The sequence below is a fragment of the Gambusia affinis genome, linkage group LG06 (genome assembly GCF_019740435.1).
Source record: "Gambusia affinis linkage group LG06, SWU_Gaff_1.0, whole genome shotgun sequence".
Classification (NCBI taxonomy): Eukaryota; Metazoa; Chordata; class Actinopteri; order Cyprinodontiformes; family Poeciliidae; genus Gambusia; species Gambusia affinis.
In genome coordinates, this window is record NC_057873.1 from 15367536 (window position 1) to 15389323 (window position 21788).

The window sequence follows — 21788 nt, forward strand, 5'->3', positions numbered from 1 at the left end:
AAACTGACATGTTTAGATGCTAACATGATGTCAAGTATCTGTCTGGTCGTCTTGTGACTGAAGTAATAATCTATGATTGAGAGAATTCACATAAAGACTGACCTTATTCTCAAGGTCAAACTATACACTAAAGGAAGGGCGACATGTTTCAGTGTCTACGTCACGTTTATGGGCAGAAATGACTAGAATACACATCTGGCTGCAGTAGAAATATTTAGGGATTACTAATTTCAACACTAGTTTAAAAGATTTATTTATTTTTTTTTCAAAGAAAGATTTATTCCAAATTGCTAGCAGCTGTAAAACGTTTAGTCATACAACCATCAATCACTGCCACTTGTTCCATTAGGTGCTTCCATCTCACTGAGTCATCTGCTTGAGTTGGTCTATCTTTGCTTTGCTTTTCCTTTACGACAAACCAGTTGTCAAACATGTCAAGCATAATGAGAACTTGTTAATCAGACCGACCCACGTTACTCATTTTCCACTGTGTGATCGGAGTGTGCAAACTGCTGCTGGTGTGGAGCCAACCTGAGTGGAGTTTGCACACTTCCCACTTTGACTTCAAAGTTGACTGTTCTTAATAATACTGAGTCCAGGATGTGCTCCATGTAAATAATGTTGAATGTAAATCCATTCTCTATTTGGTTATTTTGCTTTAGATTTTGTCTAATTTTCTAAACTATTTTTCACCATTCGTTTTTTCATAGAAATCGCTATATTTCTAATATCATTAGAATACATAACCATCGTACTTCCCGCTGCCCCTTTTTTTCCCAAGTGACCAAAAATAAGCCCTTATGAGAAGCCCAATGTCAGAGGCTGAACTGATTCCTTTAGCTTGCTGATTGTACAAATCCATTTGCTGCACATGCTGCGGCTGCAACAAGACAAGGATTACTCCCACAAAACAATACTATTTTATTGTCAATACAGCTTTCATTTGTATGTATTCATTTGAATTTAATAGTTATAAAACCAGGGAAAGAACAGTAAGACAGAGGAGGAGACAACATTTCATCCGTCATTCATTGTTTGAGGCCTTAAAAACACATAATAAATACTGACCTTTCATCAAAATCAAATTTAATCAAACATCAAAAAGGAAGAAAAAATAAATATGATTCATATTCCACAAGGTTGAAGGGAATTAATTGAAACATTCAGACAACCTGTATGAATCATCTTCACAGTGTTTGTTTAAATTGAGCTGGACATTGAGCTTTATATCTTTGGAAAGCAGCGTCATACTATTCTCCAGCATGAGACATAAATGAACTATGTGTGGAACGGACTGACGGACACGAGGGAGAGGCTACAGAGCTGCCTTTAAGAGTTTTGTGGTCAAATGAAACAAGCAGCTGCCCATGGATTTGGAAACCCCACATGGTTGACAGAGGGTTCATGCTCCATTATCCCACTTTTAATTTCAAACATTACTAAATCCATACACAGAGCAGCTGAACCTTACTTTTAGGGAGCAGAGGTTACCTAAATCGGCTTACCTTGATCTTGACTAAGAATGGTACAGAACACTGAAGCAGATGTGACCATTTCGGGACAAAGTGTTCATACAAACAAGAGACGACTGCAGGGAGGTGATTCAATTTTATCTGGTCAGCAATTTCAACCGTAAAAATACAAGAATACAATATTACACTGACATGACCTTTTGAAAGATGTCTCTAACATTTAGCATTTTCATGACAGCATGTTGACACATCAAAAATATGTCAAAACACAACAGTCCTGTTTACCTGAACCGGAAATACTGTAGTTCTTAAATATAAAGAAAGGTGATTTGGTAGCATTGTTTTCCTACTCACTAGTGTGTATGGGCGTATGAACTGTAACTCATTTAAAATATATAGTGTCTGTTTTTAGCCATCTTCAGCGGAAAAGAGACTAAATTCCTCTGCTCAAAGTAATATTTCAGGTTTTAACATTTTTCTGCTCAGATGCACAATCAAAACAACCACAACTCAGTTATGCTGCTGTTGCGGTGATGTTTGTTCACTGGTTACTTTGGGACTTTTAATCAATAAAAGTCTAGACATGTTACAAACTCCATTTTACTATGAAGTGTCTCTTGTTCCGTTCCAGAGTTAACTCATAAACATTTTTTCGCTTGTCTAAAGTGAAAAAAGGGAACGAATTCAAAATCTTGTTAAACTTTGATACAGCATAGCGGACTTTGTAACGACTCTTTATACCTTTAAGGTCAACTATAGAGAGCACCTCACGATAAGCCGCACCTACAAATAATAAAAAACAAAACAAAAAAACAACAACTGGAAACTACATTTATATAAGCCGCACCGGGCTATAAGCCGCTGGTATCTCCCCCGCTCCGGGTTTCCACATGGACACAGCAGAGGGCTGCGCCCGTCTCCAACACCGAACCATGGATTCATTCAAGCCGAGCTTACATGCAGAGGATCTGTCTCCCTCCTGTACTGCTAGATCGACAGCCTTCAACTTAAACACGCATCTTTTTCTTCGTGTTGTTTCCTTGATGAGTTTGAAGAAATTTCTCCATCGTGCCTGATGCTAGCATGTACTTGTTCTAAAAGAAAATTAGGGCTTTCTTCTTTTATTTCCAATTTTGTCTTCCTGCTAAAGAGCCCCCTGGTGGTTGAAGAAAAATCCACAGAAAAGCCGCACCGGATTATAAACTGCATGGTTCAAAGCGTGGGAAAAAAATAGCGGTTTATAGTCCGCAAAATACTTACTCCCCATCAGTGGTTTTAGTGTGTTTTTCTGTGTTTTTCTGTACTATGACCCCTCGCTTACATAATCAATGGCTAATCAAGAGACTCACAGTGAACCTCACAGTGGTGACACAAAAAAGCAGCTAGGAGTCAGAAGGAAACTAACATCCTGGGAAAAGCTGGAAGTTCTGGGTCTAGTAGTTAAATCACCCCTCAAGAAAATAGATTTTTCAAATTAAAATAACAGAATGAAAAACAACATTTTTTGACCAAAAGCCAACAAACAGATTAAAGGGTGATACATTTTGTTAGACATTTGGTTTTGGTGCTCTTCATTTGGTTTTAGATGGATCTGGAGCGGTTCACTTCTTTGCCAATTTGTGCCCCTCATTTCATACCCCACCATTACTTATTTTGCCCCAGTCTACCCTCCATACTGTATCTGTAACTCAAATTACAGGTAAACAATAGTTATAAGTTATTTTCCAAATATTTTTATTTTATTAACCCCGACCAAATCAAAATAAGAGATGAATTTATGAAATAATATCTATTGGTGTCTTATATTTAATATTAAATAAAATCTTCAAAATCCCAGTTATCAAAGCAGATATGAGATGAAACTTCATTGTTTTCTTAATGTTTTCTGGTCTGGATTTCACAATGGAGCACTCTATGAGCTAAATGAGTTCTTTGTAAAATATGAAGTAAATTTCAAGAGTACATTTCTCCTATGGAAAGATAAAAAAAAAAACCTACTAGGAAAACACAACAAGATTGTAAAAGGAGATACTTGGACCATTTGAATTTCCAGCCACTTCTCTTATGAGAAACATTACTTCAAGAACTTCAACAGAAAGAAAAGTAGGTGATAAAAATGAACTGCAATGAAAATCTGGGATGCAGAATTATTTAGGCCATCTAGGCACGTAAAAGTTGCACATAAAAAAATCGGTCATAAAATACTTTGACGTCTTGGAAAAAGGAATGCATATTAAAGGCTAGCCAAAAGTTAGCTTAAGTCTTTAGCTGACTCCACCGATTTTGTAATATGTCATTGTACTTTGTAAGTTTAATGTGTCGACATAAAAAGATGTATAAAATCATCAAATCTAAATCAGCTTCAAAGCATTTTTTTTTTACATTGTACCCACTATTTATCTCAAAGTAAAATAGAGCAAAAATGAGAATTTCTATGTTGTTTTATCTGAGTCATTTATAGATACTACAGGATTTTGTATTTTGCGTGTGATCACTGATGAATGTGTGTAACATACAAACAGATCTTGCCCACAGGTAACAGTAGGTACAGTGCTGTAAAAATGGATCGATACTTCAAGCTAGCAATACATACAGCCTATTTTTGCTGGTTTCTTATTTTATATACTACAAATACTGCATAACAAATCTGGGTTAAACAAGTCAATGTTCCATCATCAGCAGGATTGACGTCTACATGTGGAATAGATAGCTAATCTTTGTTCAAAATTATTGTACAATATCTGCAGGAAACAGCCTTCCTGCTCTGAGTTTACATATCAGAGCTAGCATTGGAGGCCCAAGAAGGGACAGAAACCTTGTTGTTTAGACGATCCACTTCACACCAACCAACTTGGCTCTTCGCCCACTTCCTCAAGTTATCAGTAGTGATTGTTTCTATTTCTTCTCTGTCCATTTGGTTATGCATAAACCGAAAAAAGAAGAAGAACATGCTCCGATGGAAAGGAATACTAATGATTCACATCAAAGTCAGTATCTGTGTTGGATCGGTTCTCACAGGTAGGTGGTGGCCTCTCTGTTCTCCCTCTCTCTGGCCTGAGCCATGGCTACACTGATGCACTGCAGCCACTCCTCAGCGTGTTTCTCATCCTCAGCTTTCAGCACGTATGTCTTGTTGTCTGTGAAGATCTCGAAGGCCCTTGGCAGACCCCGATCCCGGCGTTTCTTTGCTACTACCTATGAAAACAACGGAAGATCAGGAATGAAAAGAGAAAAGAAAAACATCTCTATGCTCAGCAAAGCAGCTGCTATCACTTTTGTAATTCACATCATTTAGCTTGGTGTAGATTTGTTTGTAGCTTAAAAGTATTTTAGGATAAAACACACCTACTTACACTATTAAAGCCTTTATTGGGAATAATTTGGTCCACAAAACATTAGCAGAAACGTTTTTACAGGTCGTCAAGTTACAACCACAAACCTCAATTTAATTGGTTGGGTTTCATGACAGACCAACATAAAGTAGTTCACAAAACTGCGACAAAGTTTTAAGTAGGGTCTGGTTGTAAAAGGTATAAAGCTTAGGGGATCTCAAGGAGAACTATGTAACTTGGCATCAGAAAATAGAAAAGGTATATGTCAAGTCTTTTCAGCATCAATTGTAAAGCTGGACAGAATTGATGTGATGACAAATTGGTGAGTAAAATCAGAGCAATCCTGGAAGAAAACCTTCTAGAGGATAATGCAAATGCAAACAACATTTTCTTTATTCTTAGATATTTACACAATCAAAAAGCTCTGTGTAGGTTTTGCTGAAGCTGGGGCAGAGGTTACCTTTCCAGCAGATAAACACACCTAAACACATTAAGACATTAATAAAGAAATCACAGAAACTTGATGAATGTTTTGTAACTTGCTGTACACCAATACAATCAGGGTAAACGTTAGCTAAAGTTGGAGCAGTGAGGATTAAGGAATCCCTGGGATTAGTCACCTTGACACTCTGCACTTTGCTCAGCTCTATGGGGATGTCATCCAGCTCATCTTTCTGTAAATAAGACAAAGAGTTCATTACCTTTTTCTGTAAATATCCTGCGTGATTTTAGCATCACAATGCCTAATGAAAACCCTTGAATAAAGAAGCACAATGCTGTTTGCAACCAATTTTTGCCAGTGAAATCTACCACAGAATGAACCATGTCAAAGCAGAACAACTCCACTTTGTTCTTTTCTAGGGCAGGAAAAGAAAAGTCTGTCTCGCTCACCCCTGATCAGTCCAAATGTGGGTGGTGTAGAGGAGTCAGAACCATGTACTCTTACACCATCGTTAATTATGTGGCTGCAACCACAGCGTGAAGCAAAGTCCACCGCAGGAGTCCACAGAATGCCCCAGTAAGGATCTAAACAACCTTTTGCATTATTTATTTACTCATTCAATGACGGCCTCTGTTTGGCTTACTGACCGTTCTTAATAGTCACACATTTCTTGTTTTTGTCTCCATGACGTTGTTCCTTAGGTGCATGTATGGAGCTTTTCATTTGCAAACCACAAAACAACAACAAAAAAAGTGTGAACTATATTAAAATACCTTCTCCAACCTGGTGTCATATTGTCTCAATAATAAAAGCTAATGGCTCCCTGTAGCATCAGAAATTGACATTCATGACATCATAGCCATAGAAATAATGCAAAAAAGTTGTTTCACAACAATGACAGTTGTGCTTTTGGCATTTTCTACATGAGGGAATATAAAGATCCTTTTAGTAATTATGATATTGATGCTATGATATTTCCATCTGTCCCTGAACAGCAGGACTTGCCAAACTGTGGTTCAGGTTAGCCTGGGGTTTGGCTCCGGTTCCTGTCTGGTCCTAATTAAACAGTGCAAGGATAAATACATCTTTTTGATTAGAACTTAAACTTTGTTTAATAGTATCTGCATTCATACATGAGGAAAACTTTGATATGTGTCCAACTGAACTCCAGGGATTCAATTCAGCACTTTTATTTTTATGCAAAGAGTCAGCAAACATTAATCTGTATAAGTGTGAAGCTCTTTCTGTTTAGCCACCCATTAACTACTGAATAATTATTATTTTGTCTTACAAACTTATTTCTATAACCATGTAACTTTTTAAAAATATATATTTTGTCACATTCCAGCCAAAAATGTGTTTATGGGGATCTTAAGGTGTTAGACCAACACAATATGACAAATAACTGCAAGGTTGTTTTAAAATTTATTTTGCAAATATAAAAGATCTGACGTGCCTATGCAGTCAAACGCCATTTAATAAGATACCCCTAAGTGAGATCCAGCATTTAATTCAATAGAGCATCTACTGAGCTGATGTGTTGGTTTAGAAGAGCATTGATCAAGATGTCTATGATAACTTTGGAGGAGCTGCAGAGATCCATAAATATCTCACTAATCAGGTGTTTATGGAGGATTATCAACATAGTTTTATCCATATTATGTCAGAAAACTAACTCTGCCCTGGACAGAGCATCTGCAGGATGAAACATAGCGATGGTGGCATCCATACTGAGGAAATGCTTTCATTCATCTAGAGCACAGAATCTGTTTAAAGCTGAGGATGAGGATTGATGGTGAATACGAATAAATTCTGAAGTTCAACTTGATAGAGACTGAAACAGATTTGATGTATCTTAGCTACTGCATGAAATCCCAGTACAATACATTGACATTGATAGTTGTATGAAGTAAAAATATATTGGTGTTTGAAGTTGTCGTTATCATAAACCTACGTAAGCTGAAAATCTAATTTCACTTTTTGCAGTAGCTCCCTTTTGCATGGATGTTTAGGAGATTTCACAATTTTTCTGTAATTGGCAAAGAAAGGTCTTCCCTTTTCATTTGAGGAAAAAACATTTCACAACAAACCAACCACCTCCAGAACACACTGGCAGAGGCAAGCTGAGCTCCGAGAACAAAGACAGTCAGTCCTCTCAACGTGCGGCTGCTGCTGCAAAACAGAATCCTTCAACATCTGGACGGCAGCACAAAGACTATTGTTTAATGTGGGAGGTAAAGAGAGAGAAAAAAACAAAAAAACATCGGTCCTGTTCCTGCTTATGTTTTACAGATGCTGAATCGTTATTTTGAGCCAAACTTGAGTATTTTGACTGCAAACATGTGACACCCATAGGTCACTAATGTCTCCCAATGTGGACTGCGTAAACTGAAAACTGGGATGCATATAACGCAACAAGCCGAGTGAAAACATTTTATAAGATCAGATTTCATTCTATAAAAAACTATTAGTTCACTGTTGCCAATCAACCATCCTGGTTTTTTGGTTGATTTTTCTGGTCAGGAATGGTAGTTTATTTTCTTTTTAAATAGAAAACAGCTCATTTTTATTTCCACTCTGCCCTTTCCAATCATGGGGGATTAGTCACTCAGTCAAGCACAATGTGGTGTACAAATCTAGATCCTTCTGAATAAGGATATCAGATCGAAGTTGAGAAAGGTGTCATTGACTCATGCCTCGGAAGTTCCACCCTAAACTTTCCAAAGTGGGCCAAAGTTTGCTTCAGCCAGATTCACCTCATGCTCCAGAGGGACAACTTAACTTTTCAAGAGTTGGGATTTTTACTGTTATACAGTTTCATAATAATCCAAATGACACGGAACATTGTTTCAACACTGAGATGCAAGAAACAGGAAGTACGTGTGTATATACATATTTATCCTTTTTTTGTTTTTGCGTTTTCACTGCCTACGTACAGATTTTCCCCGGCGGAAGAGGAGCTGGTTCCCTGCCAAGGTGTAATAGCGGGTCTTCCAGCGCTTGATGAACTTCCAGCGGACCTGTTTCTCCTTCAGCTTCCCTTCGATCAGAGGTTGTCCTTCCTGGTTCACGACTAAAGGGTCACACAAACACAGACCAAAAGACTTTGGAGAAAATGGGATTAAAAAAAAACAATCCATGTTTTACAAAAAGACATCAAAGATATTTTTATTTTCACTTTACTGCTTAAAAAGTGAAAGCAAACATTAGAATCTATCAGGAATAAACAGTCAAAGTTCAAGAACTCCCATCGAAAATGTGTTTTTGAGGTGATTTTAAATGGATTCACAATCAAAGCACCAAGGCTTTAATAATAAATAAATGAAGATACTTGCTAAATATCTGCTAAACATGAATAGTCAAGCATTTCAACTCACTCACAATACTTAGAGCATCTTAAAACAGATAAAAAATATGCAAATAAAATAAGTTGAACTCTGGGACACACGACACATGACAACCGTTACTTAATCTCATTGTTGCAGCAATCAGTTCTCATGACTTTTTGCTCTAAACTATCTTAACTTTGGGACAGTTTTCATCTACATATCTGAGTGATGAAACTAATGGATATTTTTCCACTACATTCTGTTTCAATGACATCCAAAAAAAAAAAACTGTTGAAGGCCAAGATAACCTTATCAATGAACTCCTCCATCCCCCATAACAATATAGTAAAGTATCTGTTGCAAGCAGCTTCTCCCCTGCTTTGGTGTTCAACGTCTCAGCTCACGTCAGCTGACCAACAGCATGTTTTCACAATATAAGTGAAAGCGTTCAGCTATATTTAGCCTCTGATGCAATCTACAATCTGCCTGCATACTATACATCCACAAGCACACACACTCCACACCAATCATTAATGTACACTTCAGAGATATTCCAGTAGATTAAAGTCAGCAGCAGATATCATAAATATGAGGAAGTTGCAGGAAATGCTGGTTCTGCTGCAGTTTTTATAGTGGAAAGAAATTCACCTCACCAATTGGTGAAAAAAACCAATTCACAGAACAGATTTCAAGAGCTGCTGATCGATAGCAGCTGCTACATGGATCAGTGATGAAGTTTTCTGTCTTTCTGATCAATCTGATTAAATCATTTAATCAAAATTCCCTTTTGTTAATTTTCTTTTTTTTTCCTGATTTGCTGTTTTTGTTTTCTGCAACAATAACTATGCCCTTTTGTTCGACCTTAGTTAAGTGAAGCTGTATCAAAGGACATGCAGATTATTTCTGTTAGAGAGCAGGATGTGCCTTCGGTCTACTTAGGTTTCTGATGATTGAATGTTTGTGCAGCGATCTTGCCAGCTGAAATAAACACAGAAGAGAGGAAAAAAAAAATTTAATAATCAGGAGTGATTGCAGAATTAAAGATTAAATGCAGAAAAAAGTCCGCTTTGTTTCATGGGATTAAACTTAATCATACTTGAAAGTTTCCTCCAAACCTGGAGAGTGTTTGGTATTGATTCTGGAAAAACTCAGAGTTAGTTTGTCAATGAAACCTCGGACTCTGAGAAGTTGGCTAGATCAGACCAGTTTGCTTCCAGGGACTCGTTATTGTGTCTTAACAGGAGACTAAGCACTGATTGTGCCAAATGAACCTTCAGCTTTGTAAATACAAATCCACATGTGTGACGGCATAAATACTAATATATACAACCTGACACTAAATACATTGTTCGTTTTGAAGCTGAAAACAATTAGGCAAAGGCATTTAGTTTATATTATCGCCATTATTCATATGTATATCTATGTACATAAATATTTTGAGGTACATTTATTATTAATTATGCAAAGAGTAATAATTGCAAGATATAATAATACAAACTCTGAAACATGGTTAATAAATAGTGCAATTCAAGTGCTCTTCATAAACTGAGGAATTTCAAAATGCTAAATTTTTCCCCTCATGTTTTGTAACAGCTATCTGATTTATTTCTGCTCTGGAGTCATGACAGATTACACTGAGTACACACAGACACAGACGTGTCCACCAAGTGCCACAGATCCATAGCAGACTGACTGACTTCAATCCGATGTTTGAAAGATATTTGAAAGATATCCACTATGTTGGCTACATAGTGGAACCGCATGACAATAAAATGAAGATGGAAGTGGATTTATTTCTGTACTGCTGATCATGTGTACACCAACACCATCACACACCACAAACAATTAGCTGCATTTTGTATAAAGCTGATCAAAGATCAATCAAAAATAATGACTTCATGACATCAGCTTATCTGAGCGCTAACCCTTTGTGCAGCATCTGGAACATGTCTCTGTCTTTTACTGGTCCACCCTGCTGAGGAGACAAACCAGGAAGAGCTGAGTGTTTGCTCCTCTTATGCACCAACACAGTTGTTTTGTTAAACCGACAGAAATATAATAAAAACTCACATTAACAGTCGTAACTGCTTTCTTTTTGTACAGGAAGAATGACCGATCCCACTACTTCTAAATGTCTGAACACAACCAAACAACTTAACTTAAATAACCCAACCATTTGTTCTGCATCTCAGTCATATGTCACACAATATCAAAAATCACATTTCAGGTAATAAAACCCTCAGTCTCCATTACACAAACCCTCATCTGGACTCTATGAGGTATTGATGTCAATCTTCAGTGAACTAAAGTAAAATCCTACAACCTTAAAGCACCTTGAGTCTACTCTATATGTAGATCACGTTCCTTTCTCAGTTTACTACACAAACTGGATTTATTTATTCTTTTACTGGGCTGTAAATATGACAACTTCTGCAGCAATATATAGGTGAGATCAAGCAGACAGGCTGAAATAGTTATTGCTATCTCTCCTCAGGCAGTTCCTGTTTTCTGGCTTCTCATTAGCAGCCATCAAACATCAGAGCAATGTATGTTATAAAGGCTTAAAGCAACTCATTAGTGACGATCCAGTTCTTTCCCTGAGTATTCCCACCCTCCTCTTTAATAGCATCCATCGTAATAGGCCTTCTTCATCTTCTTATGTAACTATGTTAAATGATTTTAAGCTCATAATTTACTGTTGTGAGTTTTCTACTGTAAAAGACTGATAAAAATCACACAGCCTATCATTTTATTATTATGTCAATCATCTAAACATACTGTGTGCTTTCTGTATCTGAGTGGAGAAACAAGGAGATGTTACATGAGTTATGTACAATAGCATATTGATAGATCTAGAATGGTGCCAAAACACATATATCCAATAAAGTAGATTCAAAGTGACTTAAATAACCTTACAGAGAAGAATCATATTGTATTCTTTGATAATTTTCTCAACTTATTATTTGTTGAACAGTTTATTGTCTTCAAGCCAGAAAATTGAATGTATTTTATTGGGATTTTATTTCATAACACAAATTAGTGCACTACTGTATAGTGGAAACAAAATAAGAAATGAAGTTAAATTTACATTTTTATGTAAGAGTATTTAAAAAAACATGAAGGCAGAAAGTGCCTACTGTCAGTGACCTTGAACAGCAACAAAATCAACCCGGCAGTCACTCGGTTCAACTTTCCACAGCATCGTTGAGAAAAGATTGGTTTCCTTTCAGAAATGTTGAGTGAAAACATCTTACTGAGAAACATCTTTACCCAAGGCTGGCGGTGAGATGACAAGAAATGAGAAACTGCTCTCTCAAAAACCTGTGCTTGATTTAGGGAAGACAGCAGAACATGGTGAGCAAGATAAGGGGAGCAATTTGACATGAACGAGCAAGAACTGCTCCAAGAGCGGCCTCAGTTTTTTGGGTTTTTAAAATTTCCATCCTTTCTGCTTTGGTGTATGTGTGTGTGTGTGTGTGCCTGTGTGTGTGTGTGTGTGTTCACCTGTGGCCTTCTCAGGGTTGTTACACATGAAGCAAAGCCAGCCCCTCTCCTCTTCGCTGAACCCAAACAGGTCAAAGAAGCGCACCTCCTCCAGCTGGATGTGAAGGTTGTCCAGGTCCTTGAGATGAAAAATGAGAAAACAGGTTTTATATGTCAGTTTTATGTGTTTGCTTTCCATCGTCACAAAGACTTTGGATTGACTTTTATAAATTTTTCATTAATTTCTTTAGCCTAACCCTGATCTTTACCCCAAATGTAACTGTTACCAGTACAGGCCTGACTCTAAACCTAACCCAGAACAGAACAGGACTTCTTCTTGTACTCTTCTTATGATTTTGGGACCTATGAGAAGCAGTAGGTCCTCACTACATGGCGTTTGTTGGAAAAACGGGCCTTACAAAGTGATAAATGTTAAACACACACAGAGTTATAACAGAGCTCCCTCTTTTTTGCTATCAGACCTCCCTAAATAACCAATGGAGGTCTGATTGTGGACGCAGATAAACCATGTGAGGATAAAACAGGCATCTGAGAGGTCAGACCATGAATGTGCTATGACAGTGAGAGTGACTGTAGACCTTCTGGAAATCAAACAGAGACCAGACTGATCATTTCTCCCAGCAGAAACTCCTGCTGGGAGAAATGATCAGTCACTGCCTGGAAAAGGAAAAATATAAAGGCAAATATGAGGGAGTGCAGCAAATGGAAGGTTATTGGTGAGTGAGTTACGTCTGATGAAATTCAGCATTTTTTTTTACTGCACTTCAAGGTGACTGAGTTTATAGCACATTGAAGGTAATTTTATTTATATAGCACATTTTCAGCAGCAAGGCAATACAAAGTGCGTTCCAGTAATTAAAAGGAAATACAAACATTAATAGAACTTATTATCTGAACATTAACAAAATAACAGAGTCACGTTCTTAAATGACTTGGATTTATTTTGAGGATAAAAATCTGGATTGGGCATCCCTAATTGATTCTTTGACAGTCAAAGTAGTAAATTTACTACCCTACTGATTCTACCGCATGGCTCTCAAGCTGCATTCCTCAACGGCCGATGTCCTCCAGATTTTTACGTGTCTCTGCTTCAGCACACCTGGCTCCAATATTAGCTCATCAGAAGAGCCGACTGCAGGCTAGTGATGCGATTTCACCACTTAATTCAAGTGTGCAGGCCAAGCAACACATCTAAAAGATGCAGGGCTTTGCCCTTGAGGAATGCAGTTTGAGACACTGAAGAGAACAACTCTGAAGCTGGGTTTCAAGTCAATAAAAAATAAACAGCATTACTAGCATGTAGCATCACAGAAAATCTGGAATATGTTATCTTCTGTGAGATACCATTCATGACTTTGACATTTCATGATTTTCTCTTTTAGAAAACAGAACAGGAAACAGAGTTGGGAAAGCAGTTTTTTTTCTTTCACATTTTAAATATTAAATGAACAAAAAGGCTATTTATTTTTTAAGTCAGACATTTTGAGCTTCCACTCTTTTCAATACCTCAAATTCTATAATATAATGTTTATTACTTCCGCCTTTATATCAAGGAGTAGAGCACAATTATTATTTCAATGACTGAACTTTAAAAGAAAGTTGTACACAAACCAGAAGGTTGAAGGTCACGTAAACACATGCTCATATTTTATTATGCAAGCTGTCTTCTTTAAAGCCAGGAGAAATCCTGATTTAATAACAGCAATCATAGAATCAGGATATACATTCCCAGACACACTTTTGGCAAGGAACAAAACACCTTGCAACTCGGTTCTTTAAATGGTAAAAGATTAATCATTAAGAAGATGCACGGTTTTATAGCGCTTACAAGTTTGAATAATAATAAAAAAAACTTGATTATTGTTTCTAGTTTGTAGTTAAAACAATGTGTCAGCCAGAAACTGACCAAGAATGCAAAATTGGAACATAAATTTGCAACAGAAAACATTTAGGAATGAATTATTTCACAACAGCAAATGAGCAAGATGGCACTCATTTACTTCTGTACCCACTACTGGAATAAAGTTAAGCAACACAGCATGCCAGATCACTGTATTGTTAGAATAAACTTCAAAGATCCTGCGTGACAAATATGAGCTGTGAAAGAACACAACATTTTTGATTCATCAGGGAAGAAAGATAAATCATTCTAATAAAGACATAAAGAAGCAACAAACACGATGTCTCCTTTCCCTGCGGCGCCTCGTCTACATCTGTCGGCCTCCATCCACTCTTTAACTTTGTGTTAGAATTACTTCTAAATAAAGATTAAAAAAACTGTAAGTACTTCCAAAAAAATTAGCACGTGCTGCCCTGATTCAGCACAAATAAACTTCGATACCATTTATGAACCATATCCTCATGTTTACTTTATGTACATGTTTCGGACATGCACAAATCTTGGAAGTACTTAGATGGAAGTATTTAGTTTTGTTTTTTTTCTTCAAGCTGAATTTGTGAGATCACATAAGTTTATCTGAAACTGATGAGAGGAACTCAAATGAGAAACAGGCTTCATTTCTGCCTCCTTGGACATTTAGATTTCATATACAGTCAGGAATCCAGACACTAAAAGGTTTTTTAAAGGGCACATGGAGGGATTGCGTGTCCCTAAACATCTTTATCTAATCAGCTTGAGCTCAGTCTTTATCACCATGTAACCCACTTTCCACCCATTTTTCCTCTACCACGGACAAACAAACCAAGGAAACAAAAGGTCAAATAAGAGTACCCCTTCTCCCTTCAGTCTCCTCCTGTTTCTTACCTCTTATTCCATTCATTTATTTTTTCCTTTAGATTTTCTTGTGCTTAAAGTCATGCAAACAAAAGATCTATTGCAGTTTTAATTATTACTCTATCTCCATCACGTCCTCCTTTTCCGTGCCTCTTGTCTTCTCCAATCCATCACCAGCTCTCCGTCTTGTTGTCTTTACCTCCCTTCATGTTTCTCATTTTGTCTTCCACCAGCTTTCTGTGTTCTCTGGACCATAAAACTGCTTAAAATGAGTTGTCAGAAGCCAAACATAAGTCCCCTCTTAAATCACAGAAGCACCATAAAGCTTTGCAGCCTCCCTTTAAATCTCCCTGCTGATACAGATGTAATTGCTAACCTTTTCTGCCTTATATATATATGTGTCCGACATATGGTTCTGATTGGCTCTCTGGTCCTGGAGAGAAACTGTGAACCTGATTGGGGAGGAAAGATGGGGGGTGAAGAGGAAATGCTGTGCATATAGATTCAGAGAAAGGTTGTGACCTTCTTCCTTCCTCTCTCTTGTTAAATCTTGTCTTCTTTTTGGCTGTTTTCTGCTCCCAGAGAAAGAGAGGCCACACTGATTTTAAAGAAATAAACAGGGATTTAGCCACAGCCAATTCTTCCTGTTCTTTGCACCGAACGTGTTTCTGGTTACCAATCTGTGCCACGAACTAAAGATGCTTTTCAAAAATTGGTTCTGAAGTGCATTTGAGATCAAGGTCCTCTTCAGACATTCAGTTCTGTTCATCTTGAATAATGCACTGGGACCGCAAGTAGGACAAAAGACCCTCAGCATGATGCTACCACCTCCATGCTGGACATGTGGTACAAGTTTAAAAGCCTCCTTAAGCTAAATAGCGTAATCCTTGCATTGTCTTTGATATGACACTGAAGACATTGCGATGCTTTTCTCTGGTCAGGGAAGTTGGACACATGTGTGAGTAACTTCAGGGTTCATATCCCAACCTAAGCTGGTTGCACCGAAACTGTATATTAAAGTGAGAGAAAGGACAGATGTGGTTTCTTTGTAGCTGTAATCATTTAGTAATGACTTCTGACGTTGTGACATTTTCAAAAAGAGCCTCCCTCTACCACAGGATAACAAACGCATAGTAAAAAACTACACATATACTGAAACACACAACTTCTCTGTGTGGCTTGACTTTGAGCTGGCACAACACAAACAGACATGATAAAGACGACTGAGAGCGAGGCGAGGACTTGTATAAAGAAATGTCTATTTACCGGAGTCAAAATGTAAATACAAGTGACGTTCACACTTTGTGATGATGATATCAGTCCCACTGCTGGGAACACACAGCACACACACACACTATATGTGTGTATGTGTGTCTATATATTTGTATATAGACACACATATACATGCACACACACACACACACACCTATATATATATATATATAGTACAGACCAAAAGTTTGTACACACCTTAGATAGATAGATAGATAGATAGATAGATAGATAGATAGATAGATAGATAGATAGATAGATAGATAGATAGATAGATAGATAGATAGATAGATAGATAGATAGATAGATAGATAGATAGATAGATAGATAGATAGATAGATAGATAGATAGATAGATAGATAGATAGATAGATAGATAGATAGATAGATAGATAGATAGATAGATAGATAGATAGATAGATAGATAGATAGATAGATAGATAGATAGATAGATAGATAGATAGATAGATAGATAGATAGATAGATAGATAGATAGATAGATAGATAGATAGATAGATAGATAGATAGATAGATAGATAGAAGTTTACCTTTCTTTGTGGGGTGGATTGTTGTGTCATGGCCATGGAAAAGCTGTGTGATCCTTTAAGCTGCGTCTTCTCCCAAAGTGAAGCTAATCTTTCGACACTTTTGTCTCTACTGCACAGAGTGGCACTTGACTTACTCTGTTGAAACCGGATACAAAATTAAACACAAGGAAAAACCTACAGTGCATAAAATAAATTTGACCCACACCTTTTTCAGATGGCAAGTTTTTGTGATAGAAAAATCACAACAATGTCAGCTTTATTCTCCAAACTTATGAACACAAACAAGGACATTAATTTTTATTAGTTGTTTGCAGCCCATTTTTGTTGCTGAGCCAAACCACACGGTCATGAACGAAAGGTTGCAGAGTCAAAACGTGACACTAAAAAGTACAAGCTTACACAAACAAGCTGTTGCAGATTTTCTATTTTTCTCAAAACCAATTATTTGTTTGTTCATTTTTTAGCTGGATTACAATGATGTATCACACATTAAATGTACTTTATTTATCATTACTCATTGTGGTCTAATTTTCACAAAAACCTGGCATTTCACCAGGCATGTGTGGACTTTTTAATTCAGCAGTATAAGACAACAGTCATCAAATAGAGATGAACCAAAAAACTCAAAAAAACGGATGCTTGACATATCTTAGGACAAATGCAAACCTCTAATATTTATGGTGATAAATTTAAATGATGAATTTTAACTGGGTGAAGGCATGTTTAGCCTGTTGGGAGTAGTTTCCTGCAGTTATGGCAAGTCAATATTATGAGCTGTAAGTAAGAGCTGCAATATCCCAGAAAGAAAGTTTTAATTTCACTCTCAACAAAGAGTTTGAAAGAGTTGTTAAATCACCAAATCAAATCACTAACTTCTACTGACACCTTCGGCACTAGATACAGATCAACAAAATGTCTGGAAATAAATTAATCTTTCATCAAAATATCATAATTCACAAAAAAATGACTGCAGTTCTGCAGTTATACAGTTTAGAGATAGTTTCACCATCGTACTCACTGCACATAATCATTGTAACAAATCCAGTTGTTTTTTAATGATTACATTTAAATTTCACTCTTGCTATTTTCTTTTAGCCATTTCCTGGGATTGCTCACTGTGTGCATGTACATGTGGTTTCCTCTCACCCTCTCTTCATTTTTTAAGTGTTTTAACTCTTATCACTGTTCTGTTGACTAACGGGGTCGACAGTCTGATACCTTTTTGTTTTGTGGTGCGAATGTATTTCTTTTTTACTTTGAATAAACATCCTGGTAAAATGAATTTGAATCCAGTTCAATTTTCTGTTTTAAACAGAGAGTGTAGTGATATATACAGACTGGTGACTTGGCTGCACCTGTAGATGCAGCAGCATGATGTGAATCCAAAGGTGAGGCTGTTGGCTGGTCAGGAGGAAACTGGATTTGGCGTACAGGCAGTAGAAGCCCTTCAGGGGACAGGAGAACGAGAGCTTGGCCACGCAGCCTCGATTCGAATCTGTTACAAAAAGACACCAAATGTCAACAACAAATTTTAAAAAATTGCAGCAGATATATACATTCACAATCTTATTGGTCATGGTAATAAGAAAACACTGGAAGAACTGGACAGCAGTATGTAAACGTTTGCAGATATTTTCTATTTAAACATCTTTCTCCTCGTGTTTATACTTCTCTGAATGCTAAACATCAACAGCTCCGCTCGGTAACAGAGTTATGGGAATTATACCCAAGAATTACACCACATCTAAATCATCATAAAAAGTCCTTTCCTTCTACCATCGCCTCCCAAAACATTCAGGGAAAAAGCACATATTTTGACACTGCAGAGAAATCCTGTGGGCTCACAAAGAAAAATAAAATGAAACAACAGATGGGATTCTGAGGAACATTGTCAGCTAAATAGAAGTTCAATTGATCTAACTAGCTGATGTAACCTTTCTGTGGTCTATTAATGCAACTGATACAGGTCAAACTAATCTTGTTACCTTGACACATAAAACAGGCTGTCAGCGCCGTCAATGAATTTATTCAAGACACACAAAAACATCATACTGGCTCACTGATTTCTGTGCGAGTGTATTTTGTCTACAAGTCCTGACATTACACCATCATGACCTGATTGCAAAAGGTCAACGCAGTGAAAAGACCAAGGGGTGGACAGAGTAAATCCAACAAGCAAGTCCAGATGAAGTTGTCTTTCGCTGCAGCATCATCATGAAACTCTGTGTGTCTCATTCTTTTCATTGTTTACATTAAACCCTCAGTTGTGATGCAGTTCTGATAGAGCAGCTCCAATAGGAGCTGGGCTGAGAGCCCCGGTGTCGATTGTCATTAATACTAAGAGAATAGATTCACAGTAAGAGTAAAGAGTGTTTTTAGAGTTTCATGCTCTCTGAAATTTATTTCTAGAGTTCATCAGATTACCAGAGTTCAGAGAGGATTTCATTAATTTTATTTTCTTTCATGTATGAGAAAGCATGAAGTGTTTTGGGTGCTGTTTCACTCTTGGCTACTATGAGATACAATGACTAAATTGAACTGATTATAAAATTTACTTTCACTCAAAATATCATTGTGTCAGGTTGTCGTGATCATCCATATTTGGGTCTACTGTGTGTTTAATGGAATCCGCCTGCTGCAAACGGTTAAACAGAAAATCTGCACCTATGAGTAGAAATGTTTGCATGGTTGGAAATAGTTAGGACTTGAATTCTGTATCTGATTTTTAAATGCATTTTTCTAGTGCAAGATATCTGCTCATCTGTCCATCTGTCAAATACCACATTCCCATAATTTCCCGTTGCGAAGCTGCAGCAAAAACAAAAATAAAAAAGAAGATGATGAGCTTGGATAAAACATGCCAGTCCAGGTTTAATTTAGGTGAATCAAATTGATTAGAAAAATGAAAATAAGCAAATGTAATCAAACATAAATGACAATAAAATATCTGATCCCTAAATATCTGAAAGATGACTGACAACATGTGAAAGCGGATTAGATTTGGAGGCGAAGCCGTTTCTCATTTCATTGTTTTATTCATGTGGACCTCTTGAACTCTTTGTTTCTGCTCTGTGTTGGCTGGAGAGTCTGCAGGCACACAGAAACTGCTTCCATATACTCATGGCTGTTCATACTTTGCATTACATTACCTTCATCTGTTTCAGCTTAGTGTCACGGGCAATTCTTATGCCACTCACTTCTTACTGGGTGGATGTTTCTCCACATGTGATCTTCACCTCTTCATCAATTTGCTCATCTGCTTTTACTGAACCAATTAAAAACTCTGTTAATCACCCGTTTGATTATGTATCCTCTGACAGGTTGTCTTTGGCCAACTTTAAAGTGGTGCTACTACACATACTGGCTGATTACACCAGAGAGTGAGACTGGGACAATTTTGACAATTTCTAGGTCTTTAGAAAAACAGCATGACAGTATTAGAGCACTATAATGTCTGTAACTCTGTCAAATATGAATCATCACACCTACTTTAAGTAGCGGAAGTTAATTTTATTTGTAGAAATTTAACATATTAAGTGTTTATTTTCGTATAGAGTAGAAAACTGAGAACACAAAGTAAAACGTGCAAATTAACTTATGCCATTTTTTTCCATTTACATCTGTACTTTTTAAAATGTTCCTGTTGCTAAGTAAGCCTGTGAATTTCATTTACAACCTTCACCTGCAGGGTTCGTTTTACCTTGTGAGAGATGTGTTATATCTAATAACATTGTTTAGAGTGGAACTGTTCATTTCTGTGTTGGACATTTTTTGGGTCCTCTAAAGGTGGATGGGAGACTGAACCCTACAGTTCCTACTTGCAGAGGAAAAATCTGGCAAGTACTTTAACAACTAAGAAAAATACATGATGTGAAGTTTATACATGCTAAATCAATTATCAATGCTGTCTACACTGATTTAAAACGCTACAGGCGGTTCAGCAGTCGTTGGAGGCTTTTTCAATGCAGAGATTTGGTAGAATGGCTAGTCAGAGGGAGGGGCTGCACAGTGGCGCAGTTGGTAGCACTACTGCCTTGCAGCAAGAAGGTCCTGGGTTTGATTCCCGGCCTGGGGTCTTTCTGCATGGAGTTTGCATGTTCTCCCTGTGCATGCGTCTTTCCAGGTACTCCGGCTTCCTCACACAGTCCAAAAACTCTCTAAATTCTCCCTAGGTGTGAGTGTGTGTGAATGGTTGTTTGTCCTGTATGTCTCTGTGTTGCCCTGCGACAGACTGGCGACCTGTCCAGGGTGAACCCCGCCTCTCGCCCGGAACGTAGCTGGAGATAGAAACTAGCAACCCTCCCGACCCCATTAGGGACGAGGGTGAATAGAAAATGGATGGATGGATGGATGAACTAGTCAGAGGCCAACCAGGCTGAGACCAAACCAGTGAACAGCTTGAGGAAAAGGAGACAAGCCACTGTGGTTCTTTATGGTTTCCCAACTCATAACTGAGGTGCATGTTTGCTGAATACAATAAAGAATATCAAACAACAGTAAATAACAGATTAAGCTGTTAGGTGTTGGCAGAGAGCATATGGCTAGTTTTTCAAGGGTGTAACCCACAAACTCGATTCTATTGTTCAACTTCTTAAAAATGTGGCACCAATTAAACAACTAAAATGTTTTTTGTGCAAAGTTGACGTGAAGAAATTCCTCTTTTTAGACATCATACTATAACACCGTTTTATACTTTATGCCAGCAAAAAAACATAGATCACAAGAAAAGTATGTCAGGAAGTTTTAGGGATTTTGAAATAATAACTTTTTAGGTCTGCAGTATAACCTGAAAGCAGAAATCCAGACCCGGTATAGTTACTATAATCTAGATGTTTGTATTTCCTCCAGTAAATAAAGACTACTCAGTTACTCTGTGCTGTAATGTGCACATGTTTCAAATCAATGTGAAGCCTTTGAAAAATCTATGAATATTGCATATTACACAGTAAGTGTAGCCATACCAAAGTAAAGAGTTATAGGAGGTGCCAAACTGCAGGAGGTAGTGCATAAAGGACAAAGATAAACCACAGGAACATCATGTGAGCCTTAACCCTACCTGGTGTGGTCACATAGTAAATGAAAACAGATGTCAGATACACAATGGAAGGTGTCTCAACAGACAAGATAGAAAATAATTGGGTGATCAAGAAATGCAC

The 21788-nt window shown here is 37.4% G+C and overlaps 1 protein-coding gene across 4 annotated transcripts in view; it reads right to left on the minus strand.

The window, feature by feature from the left end:
• Window positions 1–903: 903 nt before the first annotated feature.
• Window positions 904–21788, minus strand: part of veph1 (ventricular zone expressed PH domain-containing 1) — a 63806-nt gene continuing 42921 nt past the window's right edge. For 3 of the 4 annotated variants that reach the window (XM_044118434.1, XM_044118433.1, XM_044118435.1), the window contains 7 exons: window positions 17988–18127; window positions 16633–16767; window positions 12080–12197; window positions 8183–8319; window positions 5425–5478; window positions 4489–4667; window positions 904–4378 (listed from right to left, as the gene is read on the minus strand). In XM_044118434.1, coding sequence (XP_043974369.1) covers window positions 4243–4378; window positions 4489–4667; window positions 5425–5478; window positions 8183–8319; window positions 12080–12197; window positions 16633–16767; window positions 17988–18127 — 899 coding nt within the window. In that variant the 3' untranslated portion in view covers window positions 904–4242. Of the gene's footprint in view, window positions 4379–4488; window positions 4668–5424; window positions 5479–8182; window positions 8320–12079; window positions 12198–16632; window positions 16768–17987; window positions 18128–21788 lie in introns of those variants that run through there. The other variant, XM_044118436.1, reaches the window with a different exon arrangement.